General features: G+C 41.6%; 1 protein-coding gene across 2 annotated transcripts in view; it reads right to left on the bottom strand.

The window, feature by feature from the left end:
* The window catches only part of TAOK3 (TAO kinase 3), a 101915-nt gene that overhangs the window by 37108 nt on the left and 38868 nt on the right, over nt 1-25939 (bottom strand). For both annotated transcript variants that reach the window (XM_075718766.1, XM_075718765.1), the window contains exons 2-10: nt 21486-21584; nt 20026-20236; nt 15818-15889; nt 13132-13233; nt 12613-12658; nt 10423-10519; nt 6176-6289; nt 5014-5105; nt 2865-2958 (exon numbers count right to left, since the gene is read on the bottom strand). In XM_075718766.1, coding sequence (XP_075574881.1) covers nt 2865-2958; nt 5014-5105; nt 6176-6289; nt 10423-10519; nt 12613-12658; nt 13132-13233; nt 15818-15889; nt 20026-20145 — 737 coding nt within the window. In that variant the 5' untranslated portion in view covers nt 20146-20236; nt 21486-21584. The remainder of the gene's footprint in view (nt 1-2864; nt 2959-5013; nt 5106-6175; nt 6290-10422; nt 10520-12612; nt 12659-13131; nt 13234-15817; nt 15890-20025; nt 20237-21485; nt 21585-25939) is intronic.

A 25939-nucleotide genomic window follows, 5' to 3' on the forward strand; every position in this document is an offset into this window, starting at 1 on the left:
TCCATGTCCTTCCTGTGCTGACGGCCCCAGAGCTGGACGCAGTGCTCCAGGTGGGGTCTCACCAGAGCAGAGCAGAGGGGCAGAATCACCTCCCTCGACCTGCTGGCCACGCTTCTTTGGATGTAGCCCAGGATATGGTTGGCCTTCTGGGCTGCAAGTGCACTTTGTCGGCCCATGTCCAGCTTTTCATCCACCAGTACCCCCAAGTCCTTCTCCGCAGGGCTGCTCTCAATCCCTTCATCCCCCAACCTGTACTGATACCGGGGGTTGCCCCGTCCCAGGTGCAGGACCTTGCACTTGGCCTTGTTGAACCTCATGAGGTTCACACAGGCCCACCTCTCCAGCTTGTCCAGGTCCCTCTGGATGACATCTCGTCCTCCTGGTGTGTCAACCGCATCACTCAGCTTGGTGTCATCTGCAAACTTGCTGAGGGTGCACTCGATCCCACTGTCTACATCATTGATGAAGATGTTAAATAGCACTGGTCCCAGTACGGACCCCTGAGGGACACCACTTGTCACCGGTCTCCATGTGGACATCGAGCCATTGACCGCGACCATCCAGCCAATTCCTTATCCACCGAACAGTCCACCCATCAAACCCATATCTCTCCAATTTAGAGAGAAGGATGTTGTGGGGGACTGTGTTGAACGCTTTACAGAGATTCAAGTAGATGACATCCATTGCTTTTCCCTTGCCCACTGATGCAGTCACTCCTCCATAGAAAGCCACTAGGTTGGTCAGGCAGGACTTGCCTTTGGTGAATCCATGCTGGCTGTCTCGAATCACCTCCCTGTCCTCCATGTGCTTGAGGTTCTAGGAGGATCTGTTCCATGATCTCCCCAGGCACAGAGGTGAGGCTGACAGGTCGGTAGTTCCCAGGGTCCTCCTTTCTTCCCTTTTTAAAAATGGGCACAACATTCCCCTTTTTCCAGTCAGCAGGGACTTCACCTGACTGCCATGACTTTTCAAACACCATGGAGAGTGGCTTGGCAACTACATCAGCCAATTCCGTCAGGACTCTGGGATGCATCTCATCAGGTCCCATAGACTTGTGTACATTGAGGTTCTTCAGGTGGGCTCGAACCTGATCTTCCCTTACAGTGGGAGGGGCTTTACCCCCTTGGTCCCCATCTTTTGGTCCATCGATTCAGGAGGGGTGAGGAGAGAAGTTGCTGGTGAAGACCAAGGCAAAGAAGTTGTTGAGTACCTCAGCCTTCTTCTCGTCCGTTGATACAAGTTCGCCTTTCTTGTTCATCAAGGGGGGTACGCTTTCTTTAACCTTCCTTTTCTGGTTGATATACCTGTAGAAGCCCTTCTTGTTATTCTTTACGTCCCTTGCCAAATTCAGCTCCATCCTCGCCTTGGCCTTCCTGACCTCCTCCCTACACAACCAGGCCGTTTCCCTGTATTCCCCCCAGGACACCTGTCCCTGCTTCCACTGCCTGTGCAGTTCCCTCTTACTCTTTAGTTTGACCAGCAGGTCTCGACTCAGCCATGCTGGTCTCTTCCCTTCCTTGCCTGATTTTTTACACTTGGGGACTGATAGCTCTTGTGCTCTATGGAAGGTGTCTTTAAAGATTTGCCAACTCTGTTCCATTCCCCTGTCCCTGAGGACCGTCTCTCAGGGGGTCCTTCTGACTAACTCCTTGAAGAGCTGGAAGTTTGCTTTCCTAAAATTTAGGGTCCTGACTGTACTCCTCGCTTTTCCCATGTCCCTCAGGAGCGTGAACTCCACCAATGTGTGATCGCTGCAGCCCAAGCTGCCTCCAGTCTTGACATCACCGATGAGCTCACTTGCATTGGTGACCATCAGATCCTTAGTTCAATGCTTAGTTCGACAAAACTTTAGGCTATATATTTGCTTGTATTACAACTGGAAAGAAGGAAACTGATCTTCTAGGTGCCACTGAACTTGAAAGCAGCATAAAACGCACCTTGCTTACTCCCTGTGTTCTCAAAGCCACAGAGAGCAAACAGGTAACTGGAAACAAACGGCCTGCAATCAAGAATACTGAGTCTTATACTGTATTCACAACTTGTCTCTACTCTGCATGGCAAATTCTGCACAGAAGAAGAAGAAGATACATGGGTATCAGTGTGCAGATACAAGACCAAGTTCTTTGAATCTTGAAAAATGAAGAAAACGGAGACGATGAAATAAGGAAACTGGGGTGTTTTTGATAAAATGATCAGCAATGAAACGATTATGCTATTTAAATGCCTAGCAGCGTAACTGGGGGAACTTCCCACCTCTCCAGTAGCTGCTGTTTCAAGCCATCTGCAGACTCTGCCAAGCATCACTTGATAGCTACGTTCCACTCTTGGATACAGAGAACAGGAACTGGGGTAACCCCTTGGCTCCCACAGAAGAACAAAGCATTCAGATTCTGGAACAAGCCTGTAGCATGGGGAATATTTAGTGGCCACAGAGCTCTGATGACTTTTGAAGTCACTCACTGCAAAAAAAATCTAATTACCTCTATATTCTGTGTACCTCTCCCCTCCCTTTCTCCACATTTCAGCTGCACTGCAATGCTAGCAATTCTTCCATCAGGGATCTTTTGCAGCTGGAAACTTTGCTGAGCAATGGCTGGCTTAATGCATCCAAGAATATTTTAAATCTTACAGCATCTACAGCCCCATAATTAACACCTCCACACATTTAGATTGTAGCACAGCCAAAGTGACAGAAGGTCAAAATTGAGCCTGCCTACGCAGGAACATTATGTGAGAATGCAGTCAAATCACTACACTGCAACAAACACTTTTCTTGTCAGACTTTAACCATGCAGAGTGTGTCACAGAGCATTTTCAGGGAAACCAACCAAAAAAAAAAAAAAATCCGGTAATAGCTCTCTTACCATTCATTTGACTGTAACGTAGGGGAATCATTCTGGGCTATGTGATATAAGGCACTCATTGCATTCATGTTGAAAAGTGGAGGCTTCCTTTCAGCTAGAAAGAGAAGAGAAAGGTGTGATAAGGCAGTCTGGAAAGAAAAGGAGAAAGATATGGAAGTATGAGCAAGGGTATAAATACTAAATCAATAGCTCATTATTGTCGTCATCACATTTAAGCTAATTATTTTCATATTCTGTGTTAGACCAGAACAACCACTCAAGGAAAGCTGTTATTCACTTGAAGAGGGACTGATGAAATCCAAACAGAACAGGATGCAAATTATAAGAAAAAGTTTCCAGTAAATTTTACCTTAACTGTAACATTTCACACCTGACCTGCTATGGTAAAATCAGCAGAAGCTGACTAAAACAGAGTTTAGACATACATCATCATATCATTTTCATGTTAGAAAATTCATGTATCAATCCCTACAGATCTTTGATTCACTGCTGTAGCATCTGTATTAAGGGAAAAGAGTGGCTGCCTGTTTCATTTGTCATTGGCAGTCACCTGCAAGTGGGACAGTTTGCCAAATTCACTTGCCAGATGTGTCATTAACTCCCTCTAACTAAAATTCTTCCTAGTCCTCGCACCAAGACGACATCTACCTACCAGTCCCTGACCTTTCAGGAGTGCAGCAGATCTCACACAGAAATTGAGAAAGGCTAGTTTTCACCACCATCTAAGGTCAGCACATGATGCCAGGATTTTTAAGTTCATGTCAGGTCAGAGCAATCACTTGTCCTTGACATGCAGCATGCATGCAAACCACCACATTTTCTTTTCTTTAAACATTACTTACTTTCGGCTACACAAGAAATTAAGACATCAGCATTCAAAGAAAGCCAAGTGGTGCTCAACAAGAGATTTCCTCCCACTGCTACCTGACCCCATATTCAGATATGGAATCATGCAAAGGCAAAGCTCAAAGTTTAAAAAAAAGTTTAATACTTCTCAAAAAGATAATATGAAAAAAAGCATACCCACCAACTATGTAAAATGGCTTTGAGTTATTGACTAAAAAGCTCCACAGAAATTCTAGTATCAAGACTCAGTGCCTACTAGGGGTAGGGTAGTGTAATATCTATTCTACCACTGTGATTTACTCCTTGAGAGGCCATAACTAGTCTAAACTACACACACAAAAAAAACCCCAAAAAAACAGTGGCCATGTGGAAGAACAGAAGTCTGGAAGTTCTGATTTTTGCATTCTTTATATCAAGATACAGACTGTGTCAGCAAGGCATTAGCACTGACACGTGAAATACAACACTGGAAGTTACTACTAGTCATTTACACCATTACCATCTGTATATTGGGGTCAACATTTCTTCCCATTCTGTACATCCCCCTCTTTGTTCTCTCATATGTATTTCTGCTGATTAAACATTTATAAATAACATTTTCAGTGAACTTGCCCTCACAATAAGTTCTTGATGTACTGCTGTTAAGTACAATCCATATCAAGAGTATCTTTGAAAATCTACTCAGCACATGCAATGTCAATATTCAAACTTAAAGTGCACACATCTGCTCTGTATACCTGCTATCACATCTACATCTGCTTCAGGCTGTGTGGATGCATATCATTTGCCCTTTGCAGTGCAAACCCTTTTCTTCTCATGTAAAGAACCCGTCCACATTGGTTCATGTCACAAACTTTCAGCTGAGATTGAAGATTTTTGTTTCAGAGAGTGGGGAAGTAAGAAGAATTGAAAATTAAATGTAGATCCCTTCTGACATAAAATTCTTAGGACACCAGTTCCCTTGACCTAATAGCTGGAACAACTTTCTCAAAACCCAGCTTGAAAAATACAGACTAGAAACCATAGTTTCTTCTCATACAAGACTAGAATTCTCTAGTTATTAAGGGAATAACTGAGCAGACCAGATTAACATTAAAGCACAGCAGCATTAGTGGCTTGCTCTTGATTTGCCAGTGAGTAAAAGGTTTACCTCAACTGCCAGTGCTTTCAAAGTCAGGCTTTTTAAAGGGGGGAAAAAAACCCCAAAACTTATGAGGAATAAGAATTTTCCATTTTTTCAGGACTTCCTAATAAATTTTGCAGACAGTTAATTATTCATCTCAGCTCCCAAGTATTTACTCACCTAACTCAATACACGTGATCCCAAGAGACCAGACATCCACCTTTCCATCATACTGTCCCTCGTCCATAGCAAGGATCACCTCTGGTGCCATCCTACCAACCACAGTGCAAAACATGCGGGTTAGGGGATACAAACTGTGACTCCCAGCACATAGCTTAAAATGAGATGGCTTCATTATCTTCAGCAGCGCAGCGGACCAGAACTTAAAGAGCCAGCATGGAGCTGAGTAAAGCCATGCCGAAATGAAACAATGCTTGCCTGCACTAGCAACTCTTCCAAGAGGCAGTTTAAGAAAGGAAAGTAAATAAGAGGCCAACCTGATCATCTTGCTGTTAGCGCAACATGCTGGCACATGGGAGACCCACACCAATCTCAAAGGCATTGTACCTGCAGGCAGACAGCAAGGGCTGGGAGAGTCCTAAAGGCATCACTTTCACTCTCACCAGAGATGGTGGGTTTTCCACTGGCACACCAGGAGAATTCTCCAGCAGATATATGCAGCCTGTGAGTGTAGCTATGAAAGGAACAGGGAAATCCGGAACAGTGGGGAAATACGGTGGTCCAGGATAAAGGGATGAGTGGCGGGGGGGGAAGAAGCAGCGGGCCCAGCCTGCAAAAATTCAGCCTCTTAACTTTTGTTCTTCAAAGATGAAGCAGGCTTCCTGCCAAATGGACTTGTTCAGAGGTTGGGCGATAGGTGACCTCCCATCAATGCCTGGGGCGTCTACCACAAAATAAGTGGAGCATAAAGCTATGTTTAGGAATGCCAAGCAACTGAAGTGACCCTTAAGCAAGTTTCTTCAAAACAGAATTTAAGTAGCTGTGTGACTTCCAGTCTGCATGGCCAGATTAACAGGATTCCCTTTTTCCATCTGGTTGTCTTAGTTCCATTACCTATGGCAAGTATTAATAATTTTTAAGCCAATGGCATTACTACAGTCGAAACATTAACTGGTGCCATTTCAAAGTGCTGCACAGCCTACCTCTACTCATAGGCACTGAAAAAGAACACGTTTCCTGAAGAGCTGGAAACAGGGATTTTAAGAAAACTGCTTAGTTAACAGAGGGTTTTTTTGACAGATATTATTTTCAGATTGTGAAACACTGGAAACGGAAAGAGAGAAGTCTTACAAAGGACTGAAATATTGCAGGCTTTACTCACCAGTAAGGTGTTCCCACAAAAGAATTGGCAGGGGAGACTATAGATGCAGACCCAAAATCAGCTAGTTTCACTTGACCTGGTTCTGTTAGAAGAATATTTCCAGCTTTAATATCCCTTTAAAAGTAAAAAAGAAAAGTATATGTCTGGTTACAGTAGAATAACTTTCAAAAATTTACAAACACACAGAAGTCCACTAACGTTTTCTGAATTAAACATTCATAAAAACATGAGAATATTTAGAAGTCTAGTATTACAGAAAGCTAGAGAAATCAGATACATGGAGTTTTTTCGGAATGGAAACCTGGCTGCACCCAAAAAGGGCAGGGGGTGAGGGAAGAGAAGATGAGACATGGTTGGAAGGTTGAGGCCCCAAACTGAGATCTAGGAGAGGTCTATCCTAATACCCTGCTGTGACACCTTAAACAACACCAGACATGTTACTTTCATCTTTCAAATGCCCTAGGCTCCCTTATCTGATCCTTCCTACAACTCTCTGACAATTCATACATTTACGAGATTAATGATAATGACACTACTGAAATACAAAAGGCACAAGATATATTCAACACCTTTGGCACCATAAGTTTCTAAATTCCAGCAGTAAGTGGGATAATTTCAAATTAACTGCCCATGAAATGCTGAGAAAGGTTAACTCAATTTGCATACCTTCCAAGATACTTGGCAATGACCCTACTCAAAGTTTGAGACAGACTTGTCAGTTATATCCGACATTTTTTTCTTCCACCCATCTGACATAAAAGGGGATTGCTTTAAGAAATTCAGGTCTACTTGCACACTGCCAGCTGAAAATCACAATATAGTGAAAATTCCTTAAAACCCTGATACAGCACTTCAGTAACAGAGGGAAAATTGCACACTAGGCACGCCACAGATGCCTTTACCTGAGCAAAGCTATCTGCTTTTGCAAAAGCAGACCCTCAACATAAATGGAATACGTGTAAGGGATCCCTGTCAGCCAGGCTGTATACACCACACAGCCTGGGGTGTCTCTTTACCATCTTTTCAAAAAATGTCATGTATCTTTGTACAAAAAATGCATCAAGAAAAATATCAGCTTTTCTTCTGGTGTTCAACTCTAAGTCCTTAAACACCAAAGCCTCTCATCAGTAGTAGTAGACCTCCAACACAAACAAGTTTCTGCGTATTGCCAAACATACTCTGACCCTGTGAAAACCAAGTCAATTAGATAAATGGGAGGGGAAACAAAGCTATCTTGCATTTGCTGCAGAGGAAGAGCACACACAGAATTATCATACAACAGTTGAAGCATAATGATTTGTGCATCAAATACAAATCCAGTATCACTGCAGACCTAGAAAACAGGCAAGCTGAAAGACCCTTTAAATTTAGCATGATACAAACACTGGTGAGATGCCTTTGTCTCCAAAGGGCAGCACACAGGATAGGCAAAGCTGAGATAAAGAGAGCCACAGAGATAAGAATTTACTTACACTATTTCAGCAGCAGAGCCAGAGTAAGAACCTCTATTCCCCCATTCCCAGAACAGTATCACTTCAAAACTAGTCTTATGGAATTTTTTTGCTCATATACGCTACTCAAACATATCCTGACATGTCTTTATGTTTTGGGTCTATGCATCTGTCACTTCTGCTGAAGGACAAGCGCTAAAGATGTCTTGTATGTGCCAGAATGAACACCTCAAAAGTACAAAAGAGACAGCACAGGCTGTCTTCTTTGCTATCATCTCCGCTGCTACCTTCACTGTACAACAATCAACAATGGACTCAGTGGTCACGTTAGGTATCAGAAAATGTATTTGCTAAGTTAGGTTTGCCTTGTGCCTGCAATTAAACAGAAAATAATCTCATCTTTTGCTGTCCCATAGAGTGACATTAGAACTAACAGGTAGCAGCAGAGATGCTGTGGGAGCTCAGGCAGCAAGATTATGAGACTTGCTTTGTTCCTGCATCTCCACAAGGTGTCCCTCCATTCTAGGTCACACTCGTTTCGCCTTCCCTGCTGTGGGGCAGGGAAACCACAGCTGTCCCAGCTGCCAGCCTTGGTCCCTTCTTCCTCAGCGTTTGCTTTCCTTTTCTCAGTGCTGCTGGAACTCGCCACAGCAGAGGTGCTCCTGGAGGAAAACACTGTGCTCGCAGTTCCCCTGTAGTTGTGCACATCAGCACAGCACTCCTCATTGCTGAACAACGGAGCTAGGAAATGGCACTCTTTCACCTCTCCTTTTTAAGATACAACATCTATCAGAAAACTAGAAGTCTCTTGTTGGTCCTCTGTTCTGAGAGAGAAGACTTGCCTTCCCATCTCAGAAGTTAAAAGGCAGAATACCCCTTGGGAGAAACCCAGCTAGATAAGAAAGATCTGTGTGGCACTTCTAGCAGTAACTTTCCTTATGGCCACCCTCAGCATGCTGCAACAGCAGAGTAACTTTTTCCAGTTTGAAAGAGAAATAACCAGCTTCGCTCTTGATATGCAATAAGCACACTAATGGAAAGTTCACACTGAGCAGCTAGTATTCAATATGTGAAATTGCTGAATTCACAACACATTGATTGCACCATCTTAGAAAGTCCTAATGAGTATAGAGAAAAACTAATTTCTCAATAGTGTCCATACAGTGAGTCATTTACTTGTCCTGGTTTCGGCTGGGATAGAGTTAATTTTCTTCCTAGTAGCAGGCATAGTGCTGTGTTTTGGATTTAGTAGGAGAAGAATGTTGATAACACACTGATGTTTTAGTTGTTGCTAAGTACTGCTTATGCTAGTCAAGGACTTTTCAGCTTCCCATGCTCTGCCAGGTGCACAAGAAGCTGGGAGGAGGCACAGCCAGAAGAGTTGATCCAAACCGACCAAAGGGCTATTCCATACCATATGACATCATGCTCAGTATAGAAACTGGGGGGGTTGGCCGGGGAGCAGCGATCGCTGCTCGGGAACTGTCTGGGTATTGGTCGGCGGGTGGTGAGCAATTGTATTGTGCATCACTTGCTTTGTATATTATTATCATTATTATATTGTTGTTATTATCATTACTATTTTACTTTATTTCAATTATTAAACTGTTCTTATCTCAATCCAGGAGTGTTTCTCACTCTTACTCCTCCAATTCTCTCCCCCATCCCATCGGGGTAGGGGAAGTGAGCGAGTGGCTGCGTGGTGCTTAGTTGCTGGCTGGGGCTAAACCACGACATTACTATAAATAAGAATCCAATGCACTTTGAAAGCACGTAAGATATTTCAAAACAGGTATTTTTATGCTCAAATAAGGGCATATATGCAAAGGGCTGATCAAAAATAATCTTATTTTAATTTCATAAATTAGCATACATGTTTAAATTAATATTTCACTTATATATGATTTAATAACCATGTGTAGATATGCCCCAGACAGTTATTCTAACAAGTGACAAATAATTCCTGTCTCTGTAAAAAATCCCTCACCATCTCAGCCTCAGATACACGGATTTTCCATCTCAAGCTTGCCAGTAGACAACAAAGAGGCCCCATAAATTAGTCTCAGCTTGCCTCATTCTGATGACTCCCCACTCACATTACACTAATCTAGCTCTTACCCATTTCACACGTCCCTGACATACCAGTAGTACCCAAAATTAGACAAAAATACCCATAAAATGAGAACGTGCAACGTCCTTGACAAACGAGTCAAAAAAATCCAAACTCCTGAAAAATACCACATTGTGAAAGACAGATCTAGGAGCTGGCATCCATGAGCAGCCTGTTATAAAATCTTCCTCTGCCTGTATGCTCTGATTTCTCCTAAGGTAGTTTTACCCTTGCCTTACACTTTCATCAACTGATTTCTGAAAGCATAGTTTTACTTACTCATATGTAAAAAATTCTCACAATGTCTAGTCTTAAAAATAGTCTAGCTCTATCACTCCACTTTATTTGGCAAATTTAGGGTGATATTTTCCTGTCAGTCAGCCAACGTTCAGGCGTATTCTTTGTTACCAAGGTCTGCAGAGAAAAATTGCTAACATGGAAGAGAATTCAGCACTGAATATAGCCACTTAAATTATTTCAACAACAACAACAAAAAATGCACTCCTTAACAGCCAACAGCTTTTATTTATCATCTACTCCGGTATCAGGAGTAGTGGCAAGTCCATTAGAGAAAGTTTTCATAGAATAACCTTTACCAAAGTTGCTTAAACACAGCAAAGCAATTTTCAGACTCCAGAGAGTGGAAGACAGAAGGACGTCTAAGCAGCACTGAGTTCTAGCCTTACCTATGAATCTTACAGTGAGAATGCAGGTAGGCCAGCCCCTGCAAGGCACCATGGGTGATGGCAGCAATCTCCACTTCCTGAAGTGGTTTCTTGTGAACTACGGAAAAAATTCAAGAAAAACCGTAAGAAGGTAAGTCTAATATTTTCCTGAGAAAGTGTTTTTAAAGAGAAGGAACCCCACCAATTTTGCCAGCTGTGAGGTGAACATAGTCTTCATTGTACTAGTCTCCTATGGCCCGATGGCCATTAGCAGCTCTGAGTCTATGCACAGCTTGTGCATGTATTTCACGTCATAGGAAACCACATTTTTCTTCACATTCTTGCTAGGGTCAACAGTTACTGTTAACACCAGGAGATATGTCTGACTGCAGCTTGCCAAATGTATTTGAAATACTCATTCGGTCCTTAGCAAGGAGAACTTGCCACTTTTTTTCCCCAATAGACAAAAAATGGGAAAATGAGGAATACCAGCTACAAAGAGATGCCCCAAAGCACCTTCCATATATCCCTAAATATGACCCGCATGTGCCTTTGGCTGACCATATCTTAGACACAAAAGATAAGGCCCAAAAAGGGTACTGGTTTTTGCAAACTTCGGCTTAGATTCCCCGTTCCTCTGCAGGTGCTGTTGTTCTAGTTTTGAGGTCATATCAGTCTCTTGTTCGACAAAACCATCTGTAATTATTCCTACAAATTGCAAGGAAAGGACAAAGGTGTTCTTTGCAGGTTTTGTTACGGATATTCAGAAAACGGGTGGTCTGCTGGTTTTGTGTCATCAAGAAGGCACAAATTACAGGATGTATTGGGTTTGCATGGCAAGGTTTTGGGGGGGGGGGGGGCTACAGGGGTGGCTTCTGTGAGAAGCTGCTAGAAGCTTCCCCCATGTCCGATAGAGCCAATGCCAGATGGCTACAAGAAAGAACCACTGCTGGCCAAGGCCAAGCCCACCAGTGACAGTGGTAGTGCCTCTGGGATAACATAGCTAAGAAGGGATAAAAACCAAAGGGGGACACAAACTGCAGCTGGAGTGAGAATATGTGAGAGGAACATCTATGCAGACACCAAGGTCAGTGAAGAAGGAGGGGGAGGAGGTGCTCCAGGCTCCAGAGCAGAGATTCCCCTGCAGCCCCTGGTGAAGACCCTGGTGAGGCAGGCTGTGCCCCTGCAGCCCATGGAGGTCCATGGTGGAGCAGATATCCACCTGCAGCCCAGGGAGGACGCCACGCCAGAGCAGGGGAATGCCTGAAGGAGGCTGTGACCCCATGGGAAGCCCATGCTGGAGCAGGCTCCTGGCAGGACCTGTGGACCCGTGGAGAGAGAGGAGTCCATGCTGGAGCAGGTTTGCTGGCACCACTTGTGACCCCGCGGGGGACTCACGCTGGAGCAGTCTGCTCCTGAAGGACTGCACCCCGTGGCAGGGACCCACGCTGGAGCAGTTTGTGAAGAACTGTAGCCTGTGGGAAGGACCCACATTGGAGAAGTTTGTGGCGGACTGTCTCCCGTGGGAGGGACCCCACACTGGGGCAGGGGAAGGGTGGGAGGAGTCCTCCCCTGAGGAGGAAGGAGCAGCAGAGACAATGTGTGATGAGCTGACTGCAACCCCCATTCCCTGTCCCCCTGTGCTGCTCGGGGGGAGGAGGTGGAGAAAATTAGGAGTGAAGTTGAGCCTGGGAAGAAGGGAGGGGTGCGGGGAAGGTGTTTTAAGATTTGGTTTTTATTTCTCGTTATCCTACTCTGATTTGACTGGTAATAAATTAAACTGATTTTCCCCGAAGTCAAGTGTGTCTTGCCCGTGATGGTAATTGCTGAGTGATCTCCCTGTCCTTATCTCGACCCATGAGCTTTTTGTTATATTTTCTCTCCTCCGTCCAGTTGAGAAGGGGAGTGATAGAGTGGCTTTGGTGGGCACTTGGCATCCAGCCAGGGTCAACCCATCACACAGGAACTTAGCTATCTACATTTATACCTTCATTTTACAACATATAAATGTTCATGCCAACTATATGTCACACCTGCCTCCTGGGAAAGTCTCAACTTAACCTTGGTAGCAATAAAAACACAGGCATTCTAGCTACAGAATGGAGTGGTATAGACAGACCGCCTCTACCATCTGCAAAATGTGAGAAAACAGCCTCTTCTACTCAGAAGGGGCACTAGCAAAAAGAAAACCAAAGACTATATGAAACTTACCCTCTAGCAAATCAGAAGCTGATCCTAAACAGTACTCCATAACCAACTGCAAGAGAAAAGCGTGATTTTAAATAATAGGGTAGACACTCCCCCACAGTTACTACCTGAATGGCTGAGAAACACTAGAAGCAGATAAAACCTTAAGTTGCAAGAAATGCAGTAAGTGATGAACAAAATAAAATCCTCTGAACATTCCAGCAATATCAACACGTCTTTCATTATTGTAAAGAAGGTTTAGGAACTGAGAAGTTTGTGTGGGGAGATACTGTAGAGGATGTTCCGTAACAACTGTTTAGTCTGCATGAACACAGAGGCCTGCCTCAAAGAAGCAGGGATTTGTTCCAATGTCCTAAATATTTATTCCCTTTAAATTACCTGGAAACTTCTTCAGACGAAAGGGACTACAGGCAGCATGGGATGAATACCACTACATGTAAAGACACTGCATGTACTGAATATTTGATTGCTGTACCATACATTTCCTGCTCATGAGACCTAAATGCCACATCACGCACTCACCCATGCTGTATGCTCTTTCAGGTAACAGCCCTTGTACTCTATGGTGTTGGGGTGCTTCAGCTGTTGTAGAAATTTGACTTCTTTGATGATATCCTGCCATTTCTAATTTTAAAAAAAAAAAAAAAAAGGAAAAAGATAGAAATACATTTCTCTGCTTAATCCCCTCCATGCTCTCAGACACCACACACTGTAGTACAGTCTGAAAAGCAACCATAAAACTATTTTACAATGTGAAGACGATAGAAGTCATAGTTGCAAAAGCACAACTGTACACAGCTGAAGTTGTCTGGATCTCTATTGCAATAAATTATAGGATACGACTCTATTCAGCTCCTGTCACAACCCACCAATTGTTACAATCTAACTACATATCATATCAAGACTTATTACCTACCCCCACTGGAATGAATCTCACATTGGTGACAAAACTGTTGCAACATGATGACCTGAATCAATTGCTAAAATTAATTTGGAACAACAGACAAAAAAAAACCCCTTAATTACTGTCCCTCATGATGCAGAGGAGCTACACCATGTCCTGGAAAGAGTGAAGACAGACAGAAAACATCACTGGTGGGAAACTCTTTTTGGATGGTCCCCAACAGCAACTGGAATTTTGAATTTGATGCTGCATCCAATTGTAGTTCTGTTAGTTTTAACCTCATTATGTTTATTGCTTATAATCATTTTGTATATCAGAGTTTGGCAAAAAATGAAACAAATTGCATCAATCCAGCATGTAAACCACAGTCAACTGATCCTGTATGTAAAACAGTATATAACTAACATTAATTAGAACACTTAAACTAAAATAATTGGACTCTTACCTCTGATCTGCAATACACCACATATTTATAACATAGAGGCAAGAGGTAACTGTACTACCACTCTACGAGTCGATGAAGTGGATTGACTGTAGTCATGGGTTAGAGTGCGACAGATGCGCTCGATCCCTTGACCAGACTGGTGGTGGTTTGGCATAGGCTCCAGAAGAGGTAAAAGCCTGAGCCATAGCTGGGCCATGAACTCCTCTAGTTTCAAATTGTTCTCTGAAAACCCACAAAGGAGCAGAGTGACACGGTGAGCATTGATGCATACGAGCTTGGAACACCGATCACGCGAATAACACATGAATAGCGTGTGGCTTTTCCAAGACTCATTTATCAAGGAGCAAAGAAAGTTGTGGGTACAAGTAGTCTCCTGCACACGTGTGATGGAAAAAGGTAATTTGACTACAAGCCAACCACTTTATCCTATAAATATGACAGGCTAAGTAAGCCTTCTTTGAGCTCTCCCTGCTAGGCACGTGACTGCATGGCGGTGATCTCCCCTTGAGCTGGGACACCTCTCAAGGTTGGTCCTTGAGGCAGAGAGACCTTTTACCAATGACAGATCTTTGGTAAGTGACCAATATCACGCATAACCTTGTAGTATGGTAACTTTGATTTTGTCTTGGTAACTTTGATTGCATGCTGAATTGATGCTAATGAAACGTTACATAAACTTTGTATGTACGATTCCTTAGACATAAACCGTTGTCCAAGTCTGAGACTAAGATTGGACCTGGCTGCACCTAAGCTCCATCAGGAGTTTAGAAAGCAAGGGGGTCTACTCTGAACCTCATGACTCAACAGGAGGGTTCTCCTTCTTCTTTGCATCCCCAGTCTTTCTGTAAATCATTCCAACTCGAGTATAACTCAGTTCTCGCTTGTATGATTCTTCCATGCAGTAATTAGAGTGAACCTTGCCATTGAACTTTGTTAAGTCACACTTTTACAACATCATATTAAACCCACTTTTATTAATACCTTTGCTGGTGATTCCTTAAGTGTTCTAAACCACCCATTTGCGACAGACGGCCCCCCAAGACATATTTAAGTAGCTTGAGGATTGCAATTTTTTTTCCTCATTTTATCTGCAATATATTTTACTTAAAGCATTGCTGCTGTTTTGCTTATTGAACTGTCCACTGGTCTCAAACTTAGTAACAAACCCACCTGCCCCAAAACAGACACCACCACCTACAGTATGTGCTACAGATGGTAGCAGTAGCTGTTCGCTTCCTTCTGTAATGCAGCACAAGGCAACTGACACTTGGAAGACCTGAGCACATGTGGGAGACCAACAGGTAAGCAAGGAAAAATGAGCTTAACACACCCCTGTTTGCTCCTCACACACACATTCTTTACTGCATATCAACCCACCAATTCAAACGAACAGAGTCAATTCAAGTACAAAACACTACAACACAAAGAAGTAAGGAGGAGCAACTAACAAGCAACAATTGAAGTGAGGCTGATATTCTGAATAGAAGGTCTTTGTAATTTTAGATTATAGATCCTGAAAAGTGTTTCAAGTCAGCCATATATTTCAGTTGACACCTCAAAGAGTTGTGGTTATGGCTCCAGCAGCCGGGGTGCTCTTAATGCACTTATTACTGAAATAACCACCCGACAAGTATTCTGAATTCCCATTCACTTCCTTAAACTGAAATATTTGTCAAAATTTGCATAAACTCATTTTTCCCTCCACAAACCTCCGTGTCTCCTATGGAAGTGAGCAACAACTACAGCATTAAAAAGCTGGTCTGCTAGTGTCAAATGAAATACGCAGCTAATTTCACTGTTCAGATTTACATTATGGTTGCAACAGCTTCTGCATGCAGAATTGGTCTTATTCATCTTACCTCATTCGTTTGCTTTCCACTATAGGACATTTTCTTGACTGCCACCACCTCGTTAGTGTGGGAATTTGTAGCCTGGAGTAGGGAGAAAGAAATAGATTGAAAACAGTTTCTTTTTTTTTTTTTCCTCCCCATGGAGCAAGCTGTGCCTTTGGCAAATGCAGGCTTTTTTCTCCTGTATCGCAACCTGGCAAGCTCCTACACTTCACAGACATTTTCCTTGTGATAAGGTTTACCAGACAACTATTATGATACTTTTTCCTGACTTTATCTATCTGTCCATATCCACTGTTCCGCCCTTGGCCCTTACTGCACTTGCTACCTCTCTACTGATTGCAAACCAAGGCCCAATACTGCACCTACTTAAAACATGCAAAATACAGTTTTATTGGAATTGCAGTAAAAACAGTTTTAGATAAACCTTTGGAAAAATGTTTTCCAAAGAAACAAATAAGAGGTGTATTAAAATCTCTACAATTTCATCCAAAAAACCTCATACAACATTGATATTCTCAAACAGCTATTTCAATTTCCAGTTTCAAGAAGAAGCTTCATTCTGGAATTTATCTCAATTAAAAAAAAGGAACCTTCCTTTCACAGCACCAGATCTCAGCTGTACAATGAATATTACTCAGTCAGCAAAATTCTACTTTTCTGCAGCCTATATGACACGGGGATGGTGACCAGAGGCTGAAAACTCAGTTTTAGAATGAGCTCTACTTGCCTGGATTGGCACTGCCCTCATTTCTGCATGTCAAGGACAGAAAACTTGAAGGTTTTAGTGTTAAAAGACTTGTTGAAATCCCAGTACCTCAAACCCTTTACCATTTTTGGGACAAAAAAATTAATGACAGTTAAAAGCTTAGAATACAATACAAGCTAAATGTGGTAAATCCTTCTTTCAGCTGCTTGAGAGGATGAATTCTATGCTTTCAAGTAATGTATTAATGGAAGACATTTCAGTGCATACGGTGACTTCAAAGAAAAATGGTGTTGGGTGAACCAACAGAGGACAGGAATTACTAAAGGGAGTTGACACACTTAGACTCTTCACAGCAATCCACCTCCTCCTCCAATGAGTTAGAGAAAGCTAAAACCAAATAACTTCCGGACAAGGCAAAACCCTTCCTAACCACTCATCATTCTGATCCAGGACATAAAAGATCAAGAGTATTTTACTCAAATAGATGAGTTAATGCTGGTGTTCTAAACAAATTTCCAAGTATTTCTGCCTGTTACATTAATTCCAAGTATCTTCTTGTAAACATGGTAGTTCTCACTTCAGCTGTAATTTTTTGCTGAATGGTGCACTGCCATGTTTTCACAGTTGTGGGTGAAGTTCTTGCTGTACCAAGCATTTGGGATCCTCCTGGCTGAAATAACTTAAAGGGCTGTACAAGCATGCTTAACAAATAGCCACTTGCTGAAGTGGTTTTGGCCATACTTGTAGATTTCTAGTGAAAAACTTGGCAGAAAACAAGCACATTTTGCTTGCAAAACCTCCTTTACACTGCCCTCATCTGCTTTATCACTTTTCCAGTGTAGGTTGTTTTTGATGAAAACTATTCTCCTGAAGTTAAGTGTGATATCAGCTTAGCTGATTTCAAGTCAAGTTAGCATCAACTTTAGAACCTTGTGAGAAGTGATGTATTTTTTCTTAGCCTTGTGATATACGAAGTATCATTTCTTTCAAGCAAGAAAAAACATTTCAAATCATCTTGCCAAACTTTGGCAATAATATACTGGAAAACAAAACAGCCTGCAAAAATGTGGCTTAAATTGAAGTTCATAATCATAAATTATTAAAAGAATAATCTTATTAATTCACTATAACAACAGTGACAAGATGCAGATCAATGTATTTGCTGTTTGTAGTAGAGTCAGTACCAATTTAAATAAAGTCAAAGAAATGCAGCATCGGCATAACAATCTATACCCTGCCCCTTTTTGTCTGAAGTATCTGAAGTCTCTTCCCCATCCTTTTGGAATACTTAGAAAGCCCTGTCCTTCAAAGGTTTTTTGGCCTATTCTTTTTGATACCAAGCACGTCAGGATCCCTGGAATCTTGCCATGATGATCCGAGAACTTATTCTCAGCCCCTGCCTTACTCCAAGATGCACAAGAATAAAGATGTAAGACAGGCTACAAAAGCTTTTAAAAAGGAAGAAAAACAAAATAAAGATGCACAGCATCCCCTGCATGGTAGGGAAAAGCTCTAGCATGACCCATACAAAGCAGGGTATAGCTAGAGGCCTTAGGCAATTGGATGGATCCGGGACTATTATGTGCAAAAACTGGAAATGGGCGAGTTCCTGCTTGTGACTTATGTACACAGGACAAGGCAAAGACTCTGAAGAACAATTTACTGGAGGCCAAGTGCTTCATGCAACAGGAAGGAAAGATTAAGTTTCAAACAGTGGCAGAGAAGTGCAGATGTATCAAGAAAAGTGGTGATGCATCTAGTTACTATGTTACTACAGTAACATTACTACAGGCATGACTGCAATCACCACCAAGCTTGGAGGATGCAGCTGCTGCTAGGATACCACAAGAAGCTGCAGTCTGGCTAAACTCTCCAATGTTTGTAAAGAGCAGATCAGTTAAATAAAGCATCCAGGGAAAGGAGGAAGAGAAGCATCGGGGAATCGCAAGTCTTTTACCTATCCATAATGAAATCCCAGTTGTAAGCCTGCTTGGTAGATTAGATCTCTAATACTCCTCACCCTCTTCCCCTGGAAGTAGGAACTTCTGTATACCGGAGCTGAATGATAAAGGTGGCACCTTCACAACTTCATCTAAAACATACCATGCATCCTTTGCCTTTGGTTTTGAAATACACGGAGTAGGACCTCCCTACTCCCATCTAAAAAAAAAAAAAAAAGCTTGCTCTTCTTTATGGAGTGGATCAACATGTATTGTAAGTTTTACAGCCTCATCCTCTTACACATGTAGTACAGTTAACATTATACTTTCACTGACCCATCACTTACCCCAACATCTGAAAGTGCCTGTCCCACTGTTGACCGTCCCCATGGCAGAAACTCCTCTGTATCACTACTACTGTATTATATATTGAGGAATTACATTGTTATCCCTCAAAACATACATGCACTGCTTATCTGACAAAAAATCAGGCTCCTCTCCTGTTCCTACAACAGTTCCACCAACACCTCCATCACTGTACACAACTATAAACAGTGAATTGCAGTGCTTGCAAATAATTCATGCTATCTACTGCCAGGTTCTGGAGTTACAGGTGTAGGGGTACTTATCTAAATACTTTAATGTCTGATATTCAGAAATGTCAATTACAGTGAACCTGATCTTCTGGAGTGGCAGGCCATGCTACCAAGTAGCTCAAATTTGTCTTTGAGTTATTTCTTTCATAGTAAATTCTATTTTAGTTTCACTGATAGTGACTCAATTATAATTATTTCCGATCCCAGTATTTTGGATTTGGCTTTGTTTGATACTAATTGTAAAAGCACTATGCTTCTCGCTTTCCAGATTAAATTCTCTTGACTCTATCAATTAACGTAATACATCCTTCCCGCTTGAATTCCCATTCCTCTTAGGACTTTCTCTTTGTTTTTGCCATGAAAGCATTTGCTATTGAAGACAGTATAAGATGAACTTGGGGACAAGGAGAGAGGCAAAACAAAATGATGTTTCAAAGATATCTTTAACTCCTAAATTATCAGAGCAGCAGAAAAATCACTCAAAAGCCTGGATGCAATTTGACGTGGCTTCCACGGCATCTTTACCCATGCAGCCACAATACCAATTCATTAACAAAGTAGCTTTCAACTCCAAATGCATTTTGAATCATTAATTCACTCAATCTATTAAATTACAATGATGTACAAGCATATGAGCGCCAAGTAGACTATCTTGGAATTCCAGTTTGGCAAATTAATTTCCAACTGTTTAAATTCAACTTGCAGCAGACAGTACAAGATACCATATACTTAACCTGAATGGTTGGATGCACTATTAAGACTATCGTCAACCGCTACTATAAATACAGCTGTAACAAAGAGCTCAGGAGTGCTCTGGAAACACTTCTTTTTGAGATGTGTTATGAGAAAGCTAATACACACAAAGCACTATGGGCTCAAGGAACACTCACTTTTACAAATGCTGAAAAGTCTCTAAAATGTCACTTAAAATTGTTCCATTTTTCCAAAAAGGAAGTAAAGAACTGAACTTACAAAGTAAACTGCTCCAAAACTTCCATGTCCAATTTCATGTAAACCCACAAATATTTCTTCAGGATCATCTTTGTAGAACAGGTCAGCTATTTCTGGGTCCTTTGGCACCCCTTTGCGCATGTTGAACAGTATTACAAACTAGTTCGCGCTTTCAATTCCCAATCAATTTCTTCCTTCATCGACAAAGTAGTTTGTAGACAGCATTCAGCACCTGGTGAAAAAGTTCATCTTTAATCTGTTTCCTTTACGCATGTTTCTGTTCTCACCTCTCTGACAGAAAAATAAGAGGAAATGCTTTCAGGAGCAATAAACTTCACTATTGTTTCCTTTGGCTAATTCTTTTTAATTATTAGTCCAATTTAGATATAGAGATTAAAATGCATTCAGAGTACAACAGCTCTTTATCTCATACAGGAAGCAAGTGCTGCAGTTACACTAAAGTCCACTTGAAGACAAGAGTCCTGTTGCTATGCAAAACATCCTGTGATACGAGTTTGTTATTCTTCATGCCCGTCTCCTAATGTGTCAGTTTTTAGACTACCACCATTGTTCCTCCTGCTTTTCTCTGCTGTTTGTTTGCTTTGTTGCTCTACTCCCACTTGCCAGCTGGTGCTAGTAGAAAAGTTAGCTTCTATTCCACAGAAACACTTCACAATCATATGATTTTTATTTATTTATTTATTCAGTGCTATAAGACAGCTAGTGCTACTGGATTGTGACGGCTCCCAGGTCACAGAATTGCTTTTGAAAAATCCTGGACTCCATCATGTAAGGCACATTTTTACTGCCTTACCGTCTGTCTTTAGCATAAGCATATAATTAGACAGCACGGAACTGAGCTGCACTGAAGATTTGAAATATTCATCCCAAAAATCTTATTTATGGGGAGGAAAAAAAAAAAAAGAAACATCAGAAAGTTTCACATTTCCTGTCAAAACATCCTGAAAAATCTGCATTGGTTCATTAGATACCGGTGTGCAAAGCAATGATGGATGCCTCTACCCCACTGCTTTTGACTTCTGAAACCCAGCAGATTATCTGCAGGTGAGTCAACTGGAGTAGTTTCAAACAACAGCCTGGAGCAAGTCTCAAAACTACTTCCAGATATGTAGTTCAGACCTTACTTATTGAGACCACATCTTCTCTGCGCATCAAAGAAAAAGACCTCTGGAAACACCGACTACAATGTTCAGCCTACCTCATGATATAAACCAGTGTAACACTTAAAGAGAGACCAGCTGAAATTTAGCAGTTGGATAAAATTAAAATTAAAACACACATAAAAGGCTTTAGAAGGTTTCAGACTGCAAGTGCCATCCAGATGGAATGCTGAAAGCAGAGCATAATTTTGGTCTGGGGCTGAGACAGTCTCCTTGGCTCAGGATGATAAGTAATGGAGCAACAAGCACAACAAATTGCTGGTTCATTAGAGGGGCACAAAGTACTCTGCTGGAGCGTACCTGGGTAACTGTGGCACAAAGCATGCTCTGTGGCTCAGATTCGTTTCAGCAGCATCGTCCTGTGCTCTCGTCCCCCCAGACTCTACGCACTCTCTTATTCTGCAAAGGAAAACAAATATCAGTATTTAGAACAAATATTTTAAGTTGTATACCTTACTCTAACACACAAAAATACATCTAAAAAAGACCACCAACTATCAAGGCATCATTTGAAAGCACAGTTAAAAGGAGTACTGGCTGTAAATGCTAATGGTCTCTCTTTAGGTGAAGATATGCACTTCCTGTGTTCTATAGCCCTTGGGTTTGCTATATATCATTATAAGATAGGAAACCAGGAAAAGAGGTTAAATGCCAAGTTCTTCAACTTTTATAAAGACTCTTAAGCTTGCTGGGGCATAGAAGCAGCATGGAAGTTTGCTCTCAGACTACACTTTGTAGATGGTCTATAAAAAGGACAAAGCTCACAAAGCTGAGTCTATTACTTAGCTCAGTATGTTGTACCTGATGACATACAAGGCTTCAAAGAAAGTCCTAGGCATTAGTAAGTCAAACATTGTTGGATTCCACTGGGGAGAGAATGAACAATGAAAAGACGAAAAAGCAGGGCAGCCAGTTAGAACCATCAGCTGAAATCAGGCCTAGATTGCTCACAGTTAAGGATGCAACTGCCTGCAGTCACTCATCCCTACCGGTGCAGCAACACCCCCAAAGACCACAGCCATCCTCTCAGTGGAGTCAAACACAGAGCTCGAAACTACCTTGCCCTCATAGCCTATCACGTAGCTACTTCCACAGAAATGCTTCAACAAGTAAAGCATACTGCAACAGTTATATTGCCAAAGCCTGAATTAATATGCACCTGAATTAATGACAAACAAGCTAATTCATCTTCTCATTTATTAGGAAAAAAAAAAAATATGAGCAGAAGTCTTCCTGCTAGTAGCTAACATTACCCAGAAATGATATTTTTGTCTACTGCTCTCAAGACAGGGCAATACTATTGAGCTGTTAAAAAGCTATCTGAAGAGCTCCAGAAAAAGGATCTACAATGTTTAGTTTAAAAAGGAGAAAAAAAAAAAAAATCCCAAGAACAAACTAATGACAAAAACGAGATGAATGAAATGATTATTCATTCTCAGCTGATTGGCCTCACCCAAAGGTGCTATATTTACTACATGCCTGCAGACAGGGGCAAAGAATGTGGTATTTCAGGTCTGGCATTCTTCAGCCAAGTGAAAAGTCCATTTGGCTTTAGAACAATAAAAACAAACTGAGGAAGAAAACAATTTATCCATCTCTAGTCAAATGAACTTTTCTGCCATAAACAAAATCTGTGCAGCTCTAATATTCAAGGATAAATTAGTATTTTAAATGGGAAACTAAACGTCAATACTTAAAGTTAAGCCCTAAGTAATAATGTCATTCTCCAACTGGGACAGACATATATAGTGAGGCCATACAATAAGTAAATCTTTTCAGCAGGACTATTATTTTCCAGTAATGATTATCAGAACACCTCAGGATGGAAAGCGTATCAAGAGTAACTTCAGTTCTGTCAACTGGAACACCATCACCACCGCTCCATACGATCCCATGGAGCCTGCGCCGCCTCTTGGTACAAACATTGAGAATCCTTTGTATGACCACTTTACAGTGCTAGATACGCAATTCAGGCATGGGACAGCATAAGACAGACAGATGCAAATCACACCACTTTGAGGTAAGCTGGCATGGTCACAAATTCTTAATATTACAACTCCTTTCTAGACACAGGAAGACTGACATAAAGATGGATTTAAACAATGGCAGAGCATTATGGGGGTTGAATGCCATCAGTAGAAAAACTCAAGTTCAAGGTATGGTCAATTTAAGCAAGTTCTTTCAGTTACCAAACTACTGAATTAACACATCAAGAAACAATTTCTACTAGAAGCCTAATTTTTACTCTTCATTCTTCAAAAAGCACACCTAAAGCAGCATTTGAGATTCTGCATGTTCTGAACACCTCAAATGAGAACAGCATTAATCACACTGGCGGCGACTTACAGAAGTGACAAGTGACTGAAGATTTTCGGAGTTCGTGAGATCAGCAGTTTGTTCAGATAAGGCCATTTGGAGATACCTCAAACTGCCTACCTAGAAATTAAAACTCTCAATCAACAGTTATTAGCAAAAAATCCCTGCCTTGAAAGAAAAACTGCTTGTGCCCCATTTGTGAAATACTATAACGGGGTAGAAAGATAGGATGAATTCTTGAGAGTAAATTCAGCATCAGAAATGATACTAAGAAAAATATTTAAAAGATTCTTTACAAAAAAATTCTCTAATGAAGATTACAGAACATATTATGAAAACCAGAAAGAAAGCTGTTTTTTAAAGACCTACAACTACTCCAGCTACAATTGGGAAACCAGTGTTAGGTTGGACACATCTATATGGCAATGTCTTCGTGCCTCGGTAATATCATATTATAATATTAAAATTCTGGTCTTTGTGGAAAATATGCCAGGCAACCTGCGGCCTGCCCAGCACAGAAGAGCCCAAAAAAGAGAGTGAAATGCTGAAGAACTGCACTGAAAACTACGAGTGCAAGACGATTATTTTCTTAAACCAATGAAGCAATTCTGCTTAGAGCAGTTTGCTGTACTATTCCCCTCTTCTCCAACCCTTCAGACACAGAAACTCAGGAATGCAGTCCAGCCAAAGTGAACCCCTCTTGGTGGAGTGGATAGTTACTGCTGGAGTTCTGGCCCACTGCCATCTTATCATAGTGTTTCAAGGATTCTCTACTCCTCACTTACACTAAATGGCACAATAACCTGGTGCTTTTAGTGGCTGGGGCAAGATGACAGCAGGTCTCGTCATAGAGTTTCACCAGAAAATGATGGGAGAGAGTATGGGAACAGTCAGGCCAGGAGGCAGATAGCAGCATGCTACTGTCTGTGAACGAGGAATGATCAACCAGTGGCGCTTCCTGCAGGCTACTCGTAGACTGGACTCTGGATAATGCCGTAACAAGTCTCACTACAATAGCAAACAAGGTTTTCTTTCAACAGTTTAAAGAAAAGCAAAATTTCCTCAATCATAGGCAACCCTCACATTTAAAAAGTATGCATTACTGCTTTTGCTACATACGTTTGCACAAAAATTCTCTTGGCACCAATTGACCTCCAGGTGCTATATTAGTAACAATGGAAGAGTCCTTGACCTGAATATAAATGAAGCAATAAAACATAACTGAGACTGCCTTCATGAGGAGCTAAACTACCCACAGGTCCAAATATTCCATGGATCTAAAACTATGTCCATGTACAAGAAGATAGTTATACTCATGCACTCAAACTCTAACTGCTAATGAGACATCTTCACAGAGCATGATATCAGAAGATATTTACTTCTTTGTCAAGTTCACTAAACAACCAGCATCCTTAGCTCACAGCACATTCAATACATGCAGCACAGTTTTCACACCCTAGAAGCATCTCAATTTCAAAAGTCCAATAACCTGCAAGTGTGTGGTTTGTAAAACAGTTTGAGATGCGTCTCACAATACTATAGGCCCCTTTCAAATGTGTAGAGAAACATATAAAATTAATTTTAGTTCCTAACTACACCACGGTACTTCCCAAAACAAGGGCAAAGTTTTCCACTTCAAGCAGAAAAACAAACTACAGGAAACAGGGTGGAACAGCAGCAGATTCCACTCATAGGAGGAGCAACATGACATGGCTCATGCATTCATTTTTAGATGAGTATTTTTGGGGGAATAATTTTACACCAGAATTCTTTTTCCAAGAATGACAAACACACAGCGTCCCCTTTCTTCATTTCAGTCTCTGCAAAATCTCCAAAAATCTGGAAGACAATATTAAGAAGGAAATGCTCAGATAAATTCAGCCGATAAAAACTGTCCCGAATAAGAAACCTTTTGAGCTCAAAGTAGGCATATGCTCAGGTTCCACTGTAGTCCTCACAAATAAACTCACACTGTTTTGTTTGCCCGATTTTGGTTTTGGGGGGGGGTTTTGTTTGTTTTTAAGAAGTAGGAGGTTTTTTTCCTTCTCTTTAATTGCTACATATGGCTAGCTAGCAAAGCCATACACAAACACTTCATCCAGTGCTTTTACAGCTAATTCCCTCACATGCAGACCATGATCTGGGATGAACAGTCTATTACTGCACAGAAGCAGGTACTTTGGCTTTTTGAGAAAGACTCTTAAACCTCCATATTTTATCCTTTGTAGTGCCATTTCTTCGATTGTTAAGAATTACTTTTCCAGCTAATATTAGGTTACTGAAAGCAACTGTCATGGTTTAATGCCAGCCAGCAACTAAGCCCCACGCAGCTGCTTGCTCACTCCCTCCTAGTGGTATGGGGGAGAGAATCAGAAGAGTAAAAGCAAGAAAACTCGTGGGCTGAGATAAAGACAGTTTAATTGGTAAAGCAAAAGCTG

The sequence above is a fragment of the Pelecanus crispus genome, chromosome 11 (genome assembly GCF_030463565.1).
Source record: "Pelecanus crispus isolate bPelCri1 chromosome 11, bPelCri1.pri, whole genome shotgun sequence".
Taxonomy (NCBI): domain Eukaryota; kingdom Metazoa; phylum Chordata; class Aves; order Pelecaniformes; family Pelecanidae; genus Pelecanus; species Pelecanus crispus.